Source organism: Nilaparvata lugens, chromosome 13 (assembly GCF_014356525.2).
Source record: "Nilaparvata lugens isolate BPH chromosome 13, ASM1435652v1, whole genome shotgun sequence".
In the NCBI taxonomy this organism is placed as follows: domain Eukaryota; kingdom Metazoa; phylum Arthropoda; class Insecta; order Hemiptera; family Delphacidae; genus Nilaparvata; species Nilaparvata lugens.
Window position 1 is genome coordinate 22,725,207 of NC_052516.1, and position 13,423 is coordinate 22,738,629.

At 33.9% G+C, this 13,423-nt stretch overlaps 2 protein-coding genes across 2 annotated transcripts in view; both read right to left on the reverse strand.

The window, feature by feature from the left end:
* Positions 1–5,294, reverse strand: part of LOC111054739 (ATP-binding cassette sub-family D member 3) — a 50,585-nt gene extending 45,291 nt beyond the window's left edge. Inside the window, exon 1 of the mRNA XM_039440395.1 lies at positions 5,024–5,294. Within this exon, the coding sequence (XP_039296329.1) occupies positions 5,024–5,139 (116 nt within the window). The 5' untranslated portion in view covers positions 5,140–5,294. The remainder of the gene's footprint in view (positions 1–5,023) is intronic.
* A 12-nt stretch (positions 5,295–5,306) lies between these two features.
* LOC111054743 (GATA zinc finger domain-containing protein 14-like) overlaps positions 5,307–13,423 on the reverse strand; it is a 68,400-nt gene continuing 60,283 nt past the window's right edge. The window contains exons 5-8 of the mRNA XM_039440396.1: positions 12,938–13,136; positions 10,898–11,173; positions 8,384–9,330; positions 5,307–5,449 (exon numbers count right to left, since the gene is read on the reverse strand). Of these exons, the coding sequence (XP_039296330.1) occupies positions 5,307–5,449; positions 8,384–9,330; positions 10,898–11,173; positions 12,938–13,136 (1,565 nt within the window). The remainder of the gene's footprint in view (positions 5,450–8,383; positions 9,331–10,897; positions 11,174–12,937; positions 13,137–13,423) is intronic.

Sequence of the window (13,423 nt, forward strand, 5' to 3'; positions counted from 1 at the left end):
GAGACAATAATCAAGTGTGATTCATTTCGATTTTTTTCTTGTATTTGTTGAATAATCAATATCATCTATTCACTGGTAAAACTTCTTGAAAGTTAGCATCACTAGGAATCCCAATTCATACAACTGTTTTCTCCTGCCATCGAATTCTAGAATAGGTCTACACCAAGTTGTTACTCAACTTTAGAGAATGAAAATTTATGTGAATTTCAGTGCTTGCTTTCAAGTGAGATTTATTTCAATTTTTCTCCTTGAAATTTTGAAATACTTTAACCAATCACTGGAGAAACGTCTTGAAAGTTAGCATCAATAGGATCCCAATTCGTGAAACTGTTTTTCTTTAGTCATAGAATTTTTGAATACACCAAGATGTTACTTCAACTTTACATGAAAATTCAAGATTCGTGCGACCTTGATGGAGTAAATTAACTAGCAGAGGAAAAGAGTTAGTTAACTAGCACAGGAGAAGATTGAGCTTAGAAAAACAGTAAGTTAACTAACTATCTGAGAAAAATAGCTAAAGGATGTGAGTGACAAAGAAGAGTTATAGAAAGAGATATAGTGCGACTCCTCTCTCTAGACTGGCATCATTGTTTTCATGGGAAGTATTAATGTTATTTATAAGGAATACTGTCACATTGAAATGAATTTCAATATAAGAATGGGAAGAGAATTTATGATACGGAAAGAGTTATGAAGATACACAATGACGAGATTGGTGATACGGAACACAAATTAAGATACGGAAGAAACAGTTTAAGATACAGAAGAAACTGTTTAAGATAGAGAATCTCACTGTAAAGATGGGAAGAGAGTTGAGGATACGGAACGAGTGATGAAGATACGCAATGATAGGATTGGTGATACGGAACACTATAATTACGATACGGAAGAAACAGTTCAAGATACAGAAGCCCACTATAAAGATGGGAAGAGAGTTGAGGATACGGAACGAGTGATGAAGATACGCAATGATAGGATTGGTGATACGGAACACTATAATTACGATACGGAAGAAACAGTTCAAGATACAGAATCCCACTATAAAGATGGGAAGAGAGTTGAGGATACGGAACGAGTTATGGAGATAGGCAATGAAAAGATTGGTGATACGGAACACTATAATTACGATACGGAAGAAACAGATCAAAATACAGAAGAAACAGTTCAAGATACAGAAGAAACAGTTCAAGATACAGAAGAAACCGTTTAAGATATCGTATTCCACTGTAAAGATGGGATGACAGTTACGGAGGATACGGAACGAGTGATGAAGATACATAAGAAGCAGTTAAAGATACATAAGTAGCAGTTCATGATACAGAAGAAACAGTTCAAGATACAGAAGAGACAGTTTAATATACAGAATAAACGGTTCAAGATACAGAAGAAACAGTTCAAGATACAGAAGAAACAATTCAAGATACAGAACTAGACAATTGAAGATACGTAACGAGTGACTTGTATCAATGTTTCCATTTTTGTAAAAATAGTACGGAAACCAAGAGATCTGAACAAACAGTTTAAGATACAGAAGAAACAGTTCAAGATACAGAAGTAACAGTTCAAGATACAGAAGAAACAGTTCAAGATACAGAAGTAACAGTTCAAGATACAGAAGGAACAGTTCAAGATACAGAAGAAAAAGTTCAAGACATAGTATCCAACTGTAAAGATGGGAAGAGAGTTGAGGATACGGAACGAATGATGAAGATACATAAGAAGCAGTTCAAGATACATAAGAAGCAGCTCAAGATACAGAAGAAACAGTTCAAAATACAGAAGAAACAATAAAGATACAGAAGAAACAGTTCAAGATACAGAAGAAACAGTTCAAAATACAGAAGAAACAATAAAGATACAGAAGAAAAAGTTCAAGATACTGAACTAAACAATAGAAGCTACGAAACATGAGACTTGATCAATGTTTCCATTTTCGTTAAAATGGTACAAAAACCAATATAAAGAAGAAACAGTTGAAGATACAAAAGAAACAATTCAAGATACAGAAGAAACAGTTTAGGATACAGAACTAGACAATTGAAGATACGAAACAAGAGACTTGTTCATTGTTTTCATTTTCGTAAAAATAGTAGAAAAACCAAGAGATCTTTTTCAAGGTCATGCCTAAAGACCGCTTTTTCCAGCCGGTTTGATTCAGAGCAATAATTATTGTGTTACTACAACAATATTCACTTTCAAACTGTCAGCTATGATTGAATGGGAAGCATTCATGTTATATTATAGTGCATGCTGACAGTTTGAAATGAATGTCACTTTGGAGAATTGTTTGATTCGTCTGCATTGAAAATAATGGAACCACTGAATTTAAATAGATACTAGAAGACACTCGTAACTCTGGTATTTTGTGGTATATTTTCATCAAAATTAGGGAGAGGAACAGTTTTGGGTCTATCCTGTTGATTCTCTCCCAATCATCAATTTGATATTATGATTGTGGAATGTAATTAATAAATAATAATATATTATGAATACTGTACTTACTGGAAAACAACAAATTATCCACATAATTGCTGGATTTCATTGTGTTAATCGTACTGAAGCCATTAAATTGTTCAAATTTTTTTTTTAAATTTACTGTGTTTGGGAGAAGTGCAGTATTCGCGTTAATGGAAACTACCAAATGGACGGAAAAATTCGTGGTGAATTAGGATTGTGTTGAAAAATTCAAGGCAATTTGAAATAAAACACAAAATTGGATTTGATTCGACTGAATAAGAAATAATTGTATTGAATCAACAATTAAGGTCTCCCAAATAAAGGTATATCCCTATTTTAGTTGACACACAATGTTCTAGTCATTGATAGTTCTCAATCGAATGAGAAATTTAGACATTATAACTTTTGTAATAAATAGCTTTTTAGAGAATTATCAAAGTGTTTTATGCTAAATGATCGAGAAATGTTCTCAAATTTGTCAATAAACTACTTTTTGGATTATAGTATATAATTCAAAATTCAGGGAAGGAACAGTTTAATAACTTAATAGGCTAAGTTAAGAATGATATTGTATTTATGAATGTAATAATAAAATATCCTTACTCCTGAATTGTATACTCCTGAAGAATCTTTTTGAAGCATCTAAATATGAAAATCTACTTTGTGAAAAGAATAAGGACTGAAAATTTTGTGAAGTGAACAACAACAAGACAAACTATTTCGGACTATGAACTGATCTAAATTTGGAAGAAATTCAATTCATTCAAATTGACAACTAAGTTGATCCCTGGCAACTTATTGAAAAAATTCATCTATCTCAATCACTACTTCTGGCACTACTTTAATGACAAAGAGGAAAGGAATTCCTTATTGGAAAGCAATAGGAAAAATGTTGGCAAAGTCACAAAAATAAAAAATCGAGATCTAACAGATCATCAATCAATCACACGTGAATTGTTGGTTCTCACAAATATAAAGAGTGAATTTAAAGTGTCCACATTACATGTAAATTTATGGTGGGTTGTAGGACAGTGTATAATCAGAAAAATCTAAACAAATTTCTATTCGAATAACACTTTTTCTCCTGTTATTTTCAACATAATTTTATACAGAGGTGATTTATCGATTATTCAATTGTTGGTTCTCACAAATATAAAGTGTAAATTCAAAGTGTCCACATCACATGTGAATTTATAAGGTGGGTTGTAGGACAGTGTGTAATCAGAAAAATTACACATTTTAGTATTCAAGTTACACTTTTTCTCCTGTCATTTCCATAATTTTATACAGAGGTGATTTATCGACTTTATTCAATATATTCTACATTTTGTTCCAATTTCAAAGATTTTATTGATCTCTTCAAAGAAATTAGTTTTTTTCAATTTATTAATCGCAGGTAGCTAATATTCCCGAACCCACCAAATATATGTGTGTGAAAGTCATTCATGAGACGACATAAGCCTTAAGGTTGAGAAAGGGAGGACTGTGGATTGATCATACTAAGTACCGGTTGCACAAAAGCCGGTTAAATTTTAATCCTGATTAATTCCACGAGAACCCGTCTTTTCAAAAACGCCTTCACTAATTAGTGCTCGTGAAATTAATCACGTTTAAAATTTTATAAATTTCAGGCCTGAAATTTTTATAAAGTGGTATCAGTGGTGTAGCGAAGGGGTTCTAGGTTACGACTCCCCTCAATCTTCCCAGGAGCCCAAAAAAGAGAACCGAAATTCTAAGATAACACCCCTCCCCCTCAACAAAAGTCCACTAGGTGAAGTGGACCAAATTTTTTGGTCAACCCCCATTCCAAAATCCTGGCTACGCTACCGTACGAGTGTTATCAGTATGCTAAGCCTTTCTACAACAAATTAATCTTACAGAACACAGGGTCTAGCTAGTTTTGGTAAATTAATAAAAGTTGTGAATCAACTAGGTTACGGTATTTAAGCTTGCTTAGTAGCTACATTTATTAGATTTGATTAGATCAGATTGTACCTTTCTACTAAAACAAGATTACTGCTCATGAAATATTCATACATAGAATTACCCAAAACACAAATAGAGAATGGGTCATAAAACGTTGAATCCTTTTTGGTGTTTTACCAAGATTGTGGGCCACTAAGATTCCCACAAGAAAAACAATATTAGATTGAAATCTACAGCAAAAAAGACAAGCTTGTGGAGTGTGATTTGCATATACTAACATGAAACATGTTTTATTATTCTATGGAATAAACCAATGTATAATACAGGCATAGCATTTCTTGAATTTTCAAGTGTCTTCTCTTTGATAGTAAAGAATACTTTTCATCGTGACTTCTGCTGAAGAGAAGCATTGACAGCTTCTGCAAACATTGACGAATTGTGAAATACCTGAAAGCATTATTCTCGTCGTGGTAAAGAGAAATGCATGTCATGGATTCATCTCAAGAGATCATTGAGTAACTTCTAGCTAAGGATATGACGCTAAATTGCATAACAACCGCAAGATCAGGTTGTAAGTCAGGTCAGTGGAACTCAAGAATAAGAGAAAGTAAGTAAGTGAAGATAACTTCTGCAAACTCACCTGGCTTTGGATTTACTTTGATTTTTCCTCCGTGTTAACAGCCATAGGATAACCGATACACTAGCGGCACCAAAAACAGTTTTTTTCGTTACATATTTACTGAGCGATGGAGCCATGGTTGCAAGCACAATTCAACAATTAAAAAATTATAATATTTACATTAAATTTGATAGGATTAATACAGAATCAACACACTTCCCATAATAAATAACCTGTTCTGCACTGTAAACAGAGAGTCTGTCTGTCTGTCACTTCTGAAGACAGCTGAGTTGAAATGCTGAATTCAAACAACGGTTGCCAACTGAACGGAACGAAATTGGTGCTGTTTTCTGTCACCAGGTAGCAGCACTTTACGGGTCGTTTCAAAGTACAGCGCGTAGTTTGAATTTGCGTCCAGTTTTCGTAGCTGGAATTTTGAAAGTAAACCTTTTAAAAGCAAGGATAAATCAATTAAAGAATGGAATGGGAAATTATGGGTAGTTATATTGTGATCTATTTATTTTATTTTGTATAAATTGCTGTTGAAAAATGGATAATTTCTCATTTAAATTTGGTTGTAAAAGGATTTATAAAGGCACAGCTACTATCAACTAAGATTAAAATTGATTGAAATGTACTATATTGTTCAAATCATTGATATAACCTGATAGATTCAGAGAATATCAAGAAGAGAATTTTCCCAATTCTGTTTCAATAAGCAGAGACAATGAGAAACAATGAAATGAATTGCTAGAATTTAATATTATTTATTTTGTTGGAGTTTTTGTGAGAAGCATACAACTCTAATTAAGAGTCTTTTTAACTCTCTTTCATACAACTCGTCTTAAATAACTGCTCTATAAATGGGAATGGAGAAAAAGACCTCAAATATGTGAGAGAAAAATAGTGAAGAGTATCCCTTCAACATCAATAATTTCAATTATTGAAATGAGAAGTTTGAGAATTGGCAGAATACTTGAATTGAATGGGTTCAATTGGACCATGATTCACTAGAGTGAAAAACTAGTAAAAAATGGTAGCTACGGTACCGTCTATATTAGGTACTCGTTGGTGTGAGAATTCCTAAAGTATTCAGAATATTATAAGCTACATTTTGGCTTCTTAGCCCTAATTAACAGCGTAATAATTATAAAAATGTATCAATCGATAGTATTTCTTTGAGAAAGAATAATAGACAAATACTTTCGCATACGGTATTGATAACTATAAATTGCAGTTGTCAACTGACAGCCTGTGTTGTTTCATCTCACATTTGCATTAATTTGAATTGATAATAATTGTACTTGTAATTGTAAAGTGGATCCAAGTTGGAAGATTGTTTCAGATACGGTTGCTGGTGAGATGTTTGTAATTTCTATCACAATGAAAACACTGGGATGATGTCAAAAATATCACTTATTTATTTTAAAATTAAAAACATGTTTCAACAACAATGGTGTCCCAGTGTTATAATTTTCGTAGATTGAACTTTATAGATTCAATCAAAAGATGAATTTATGTCTTTGAAGAAAACGGTTCCATTTATTTTCAATACCACTTTTCAGAGGTAGGTAGGATGAGACTATAGTGAGGTCCACGTTATAATGACAGTATTTGATTAACTTTGGTGTTGCTATCCTTGTCTATCATTCGACAAAGCAGGTAGTACTATCCTTTTCTAGCTCCGCAACGATGCCAACTCTGTTTTTGACAATGTAGAAAAATAATTAATTAATGAGAATCGGCAACGCTGTTCTTCTATCTTTATCCACTGCCATTATAAAGTGGACCTCACTATATATCTACCCTTCATGCAATTGCGTGTCGTGATCAGAATTTAAGCTCCAATATATCCATACCATAAGAGACTGACTATCAATCGGAGTTCAAGCTACATAATACATAATCATTAAATTTCTATAGCATATGACCCTTTACAGAGGTAAATGAAAGTATTTAAATTATAATTATTCATTCACAAATGGAGAGAGCTTGTCTTTGATGGTCAATCTCAGGAGTTTAATATTTTTCATTCATAACAAATAGTTATGAGAGGATGTGATTAATACCTTATGTCTACAATAAAATGATCCATACTTTTCAGCTTTGCTAGTTGACCTGTGTTAACTTCAGACTAAAATCCGTATTCTAAAATAGCGAGTAATTCAAGATTTTCAAAGATCGTATCACAAAAATAATTTGTATTTCTGAATCGGAAACAGTCTTAAACTGTCATAGCTTGTTGTTTCCAAACCGGAATGTATGCTTTTTATAATAAATGAATAAAATGAATATTAATAAATTAAAGGCATAAAAAATTATCACGAAGATTGCATGACTTTTTTAGATAATTTTATATTATTAATCTTATTTTCAAATAATATAATATAGAAGATAATGACGAAGAAAAGTCCATTGATCACATTAGGTTATCCTGTCAATACTTTGATACAGTAGAGCAAAACGGCTGTTTATTGATTGATAATGAGAATGAATGGTCGAATGATATTTTTTTGAAGCGATAAACATCACTAAACTCAATTATTTGCCTAAATTCAAGTTTGATGAATGAGAAATATCTACCTGGGTTTGAAAACTTGAATTTGGAAAAAATTAATGTAATTTAATGACTACTGCACCAAGTTTGGTATTTATTTTGAAAAATCCATACTGAGTTTCAGTAATGAAACACCTCTCAAGTTATCATTTTTTTAGATTTGAGAAACCACACTACATATTATCTTTACTTTAATCAATGAGGCTTTTGTCACAGAATAACAAAGAATTAACGCCTTCTCCAGTTATTACAGCAATAAAATGATAGCTACATTAATATTTTGAGTCAAACATTACCGTACACATTTCAGTTTTAAAAGAATTCCACGGAATAAATAAAGTAGAACAGATTTAACAAAGTCATATTTAATCAAAAATCAGTACAAAAATTAGACATACATTACTTTCTTATTATGCTAATAAAATATACAAAATAATGGTCTTCTGTATTGATATTTCATTGTTTTCAAATATAAATTCTAATAATTTAACTCTATTTCAAATCCATTTGAACGAACTATATCATTATTTGCTGTGATTGTTTATTACACATTCTATAATATTGGAAGAGTAATCTTATCTCCTCCCGAATTTTTATGGAATGGCATCTTATTCATGGGAAAGTGGATTAAGTTATCTAGAATAAGAGGTTTTCAAATATGATTATTGGCTTACTTATTCATAACTTCCATGATTTCTGATTATACAGTCATACACGAACTAATTCTCCACACACAATAATTGTCTACACGACCTTATATACAAATGAAATATTTACTAATAGAATAATTTACAATATTATGTCACTAATAATGATTTGATTACTGGCATACATATTCACAGCCTGGCTCGTACTGCTCTTGTCATAGTAGTTCTGGAATCCAGAAGGATGTGGTGCTACAGTGGTTGTATAATAGCTGGTACTTTTGTCAAAAGCTCTGGGGGCCACAGTTGAAGTCTGGTAATACTTGTCATAGTTGAAAGTGGTTGATTGCTGATTGTAGTTATTGTTTCCATTATAGTTTTGTTGGTAATTGTTGTTATTATTGAAACTAGTAGTCCTATAAGTTGTGGGTTGTTGATAGGCAGCTGAAGAAGCCACACTAGAACTCTGTGCATTATAGTTATTGTTGTTGAAATTATTGTTATTGTACTGCTGTTGTTGATAGTAGTTATTATTGTTGTTGTTATTTGTAGATTGTTGTTGTGTCTGATAGTAGTTAGATGTTGTCGAGCTTTGTTGTACATTCTGTTGTTGCGTGTAAAACTTTGTTGAGCCTTGTTGTTGGGCGCCATTGTTGTTGTTAGTTGACTGATAGTTGTTGTTAGTTGACTGATAGTTGTAGTTGAATGGATTAGCAGTACTAGTCTGATATTGATAGTTATTGTAATTGTTGTTGTTGTTATTGTAGTTCTGGTTGTAGTTTCGGTTGAAGTTGTTGTTGTTGACAGTTGTTGCCTGAGTTGTGCTGCTTGTCTCCTGGTAATTGTTGTTGTTCTCTTGGTTGTTGTTGCTCTGGTAAGTGTTGAAGTTTACATTGCCACGTGATCTGAAATTGTTGTTGTAAGCGACAGAGCTGGTGGGAGCTGCTGTTGTTGGGGTCTGATAGTTGTTGTAATTATTGTTGTTGTTTCTCGAGTTGTAGTTATTGTTGTTGTAATTGTTGTTGTAGTTATTGTTGTTAAAGTTGTTGTTGTTTGTGTTGTAGGCTGTTGAGGTTTCTACATAGGGTGCTGGGGTTGTCACTCTGGCTCTTTGAACGGTGTTGTACCTGCAAAACATAAGATGTATCTTCAGTAAAAAATAAATTATGATTTCATCAATTTTTTTCAAGAGGAGAAGAGTAACATCATAACAGTTTCAAGATATTTAGTTTGTTTATTGATATAATATTGTCTACAATATTTTAGAATGCTGTACTCATTTTATTTCCACAACTTTGATTACATTCCCAGTTAGGTATCATCATAGAGAAAATATAGCATAAGTAGATATCCCATGGTATAGGTTGTTCATGTTCCAAATTTCAAGTCGATTTTTTGTTAACTCAAGATGATAACTGTCGATCACTGTCTATTATTAATGTGAATTGTAGGGGTGAGAGTGTAAGAATTGCACAGTATGAGAGACTACCAGCATCACATATCTTCATGAAAAATAGCTGCATGAACTATTGGACTGAGTTAACAGTGAAAATTGGAACATAAATTCCCTGTACCATGGGATATCTTCCTATAATATCTCTATTTCTCTATTGTATCACCTTATTCTCTCCATTCCTTTCTTTTTTCTCTTTGATCTACTAAATCTATTCTCAAACACTTACTCTTCCATTTGAAAGCCTCTTGCTATCATGAAATATTTCTCTCATAAAAAAATTAAAAATCTCAGTCCTCAATATTGAACCAATCAATTTTCTTGGAAATCTACATAGAGTGTTGAGTATTGAGTGTTGAGCATAGAGTATTGAGTTATGTCTTCTAATTCAGATCAGTCTTATCAAGGATAGGAGTGAATAGTTTTAAATTTCTATTGTTATCATTGATAAGAGTTGAATCTAGTAATTTTTCATGGTTTTCATCAATTAACTAGTTTCATCTCTATGTTTAGCAGAGTACAAATGCAAAGGGAAACAGAGTTTCAAGCAAACTGCTCACAGGGACAATAATGATAGCTTCCACTAAAGTCCTAAATATTAATGTGCAGTATATTTTGAGTACAGGTTTTTTACAATTTGGCATTCTCATGGCAGCTACTTTAGTGAGGTCCAAGTTATAATGGCAGTGGAGAAAGATAGGAGAAAAACGTTGCTGATCCTCTGTCTTGTCAATGCCTTCTATAGACGGTAGTTGATACAGGTTTATTGATGTAATATCAACTGTTCATTCTCATTTGAAATAATCAATCATATTTTATTAAGCAAGAAATTATATTTCTCAATAATTTCATAATGAATTTTAATAAAATATTTTGCTAATTAATTAATTATTCTACATTGTTGAAAGACGATCTGGCAACACAGCAAAGCGAGAAAGAGATAGCGCTATCCACTTTGTTGAATAATAGACAAGGATAGCAATACCATTGCTAATCAAACATTGTCATTATATCGTGGACCCCACTAGAAGCAGAGAAAACTGATAACTATCTATGCTATCTTTTCTCTATTGTAGAAGTTCTTTTGTCCCTGTGTGACTGAAGTTCACTATAGTGTCCCTATTCACTGAAGGCTTAGTATTATCATAGACAAATGATAGCATAAGACGCTATTGTTTCTCTATGGTATTATACACAAATCTCTACTTGAAATCTGAGTTTTCTTAAAATCGACAACGCACCTCTGTCTTCCACCAAAGTTATTGTTCTGTTGCACACTTGCAACGGTGGTGCTTGCAACGGGCGTAGTGGAAGCAACGGTGCTCTGTTCCGTTGCCTGGTTGACGGGACGCTTTCCTGTCAGGAGCTTCCTGACTGCAACCTTGGCGGTTTTCTTTTTGGCCTGGGCATCTCCGAATTTGTTCTTGGAAAAGTCAGCGGAAGAAGTGTTATCGTCATCATCATTGTCCTCTTTTCCGTTGTTGCGGTTGGCGAAGAAATTTCCTGAGCTGGAGCCTCTGGAAAATGGAAAATTTGGGGGTTTTAGACGGTTTTTGGGGAATTTTTGGGATTCTCCATTATTTTCAAGAAGAGGTCATGAGGATGGGTGGGTAGCTGGAAACTTTCAATGAAACCTGATGAAAGAGTTGAGTTATACATTCAGGCTAGGCGATAAGACTTATAAATTTAGGGTGTAGTTAGGAGTTTGTTAGGGAGTTTCGGATGATAGAACACCTTGAAAAATGGAGAACTGTGAAGTCTGAGACGGGAATTTTCCACATTCAGGGAGTGAGAATCGAAAAAAGCAACAGGAAAGCCAGAGATGTTGACATTATTGAGGCATTTCAGGCAAGAAATTTCACATCCTGAGACTTTGGAAAATGAGAAACTGCGAGTTTTGAGGAAATCATGGAGAGTTTCCACATTCTAGCAGTTTACTTTAGTTATATTTAATTTTTTCACATAAAGCTGTATAATCAAGCAGAGCCCGCACAGCATGTGACACGTCAGAATTTTATAATCTTACATTCAAAAGAAACAATTTGAGAGTCAAAGAGGATGGGGTGTTTGAAATATGGGGAATCGATTATTGATGAGGAAGAAGAGAAAAGAGAAGGAGGAAGCAGAGAAGAGAGAAGAAGAGGATGAGAATGAGTGGAAGAAGCAGGATGAGAAATAGGAGAAGAGGAGGATTAGGAGAAGACCAGAGGAAAAGAAGGACAAGGATGGAGTAGATAGTAGAGGAGCAGTAGGAGGATGATCATGAGGAGGAGGCGTATGAGAAGAGAGAGAAGGACGAGGAGGAGTTGTACGGATAAGAGGTGAAGGGAAAGAGATATGATGTGGATGGATGATGAGAAGGAGAGGTAGAGGAGTAGGGAGAGGAAAATCAGTATTAGGGGGAAAAAGGAGAAGGAGACAAGAATGAGCTAAGAAAAAGAAGAAGGAAAGGGAGGAGGAGGAGGAGGAGGAGGAGGAGGTGGAGGGAGGAGGAGAAGGAGAAGGAGAGGAAGAAGAAGAAGAAGAAGAAGAAGAAGAAGAAGAAGAACAAGAGCAAGACGAAGGAGAAGAACAAGAAGAAGAACAAGAAGAAGAACAAGAAGAAGAACAAGAAAGGAGAATAAAATGGAGGGACAGAAGAGGATAAGGAATAGAAAGGGGAGGAGGAAGAAGAGTAGGAGTAGAATAGTGGAACAAACAACAACAAATATAAAGAGAAGAGGAAAAACAAGAAGAGGAAACTATAACAACGAATACAAGGAGAAGTAGAATATGCAGGAAAAAAGGAAAATGAAGAGAAGAAGAAATAGAAAGAGGAGGAGAACTATAAAACAAATACCGACAACAACAAACATTTAAGAAGAAGATTTTATTTTCAATTATGAGATATGCTCCTGTTTGCAGACAAAGTTTACTATTTAGCAAACAGTTTTGTATTCATTGACTGTATACTACTCATTTTTGTTGAATGTACTTGTCATTGAATAAAGATTTATTTATTTTTTTAGAAGAGGAAGAAGAAGAAGAGGAACAAGAATAAAAAAACCATAACAATAAGAACGATTACAAGGAGAAGAAGGAGATAGAAAAACAAGGAAACTGAATGGAAGAAGGAAAATAAGGACTATAATAGAATTGAATAATTTATTGCCTCTATCAAGGGCGGAGTTAGGACACTAGGTCCTCTCTGCCACACAAACCTAAAGAGAAGTAGAATAACAACAAAACAGAGGAAAGATGCAGTTCCAAAGTGAATGAATCAGTCTGGTATTGGGACGTACCTCAATAGATCCTTGTGCAGTCTCCTATCACCAGTGTCGGCCTTCTGCAGATATGTGTCGTCATCGTCCTCAGAGACTGCATTGTTCACAGGCAAATGGCTGGGGCGCTGCTTCGGCTTGGAGTAGATGGGCGGGGCACTGGATGGTCCCAGCGAGATGGGGGTGGCACGGCTTGGTCCGAACTCGGGCACTCCGTCGCCTAATAAAACGGCAAATTTCGGGTAAAAATAGGGTATAAAAGTCGATAAAATTAATGTAAAAATGAATAAACAAATAATATTTTTATTGAAAACATTGAGAGACTATTCATATAATAAATACAACTTCCATTATCTTCAATTTTTGCAATTCAGCAACTTCTGGGGTTGATTAATCAACCAGGTGGGTCCATGTTTCGAGAGCTGAGTTATTAATTTTGGCACCTGTGAAAAGGTGAAATTTGGGGTGAAAGCAAAGTAAAGTCGATCAAAAGAGTTGAATGATACA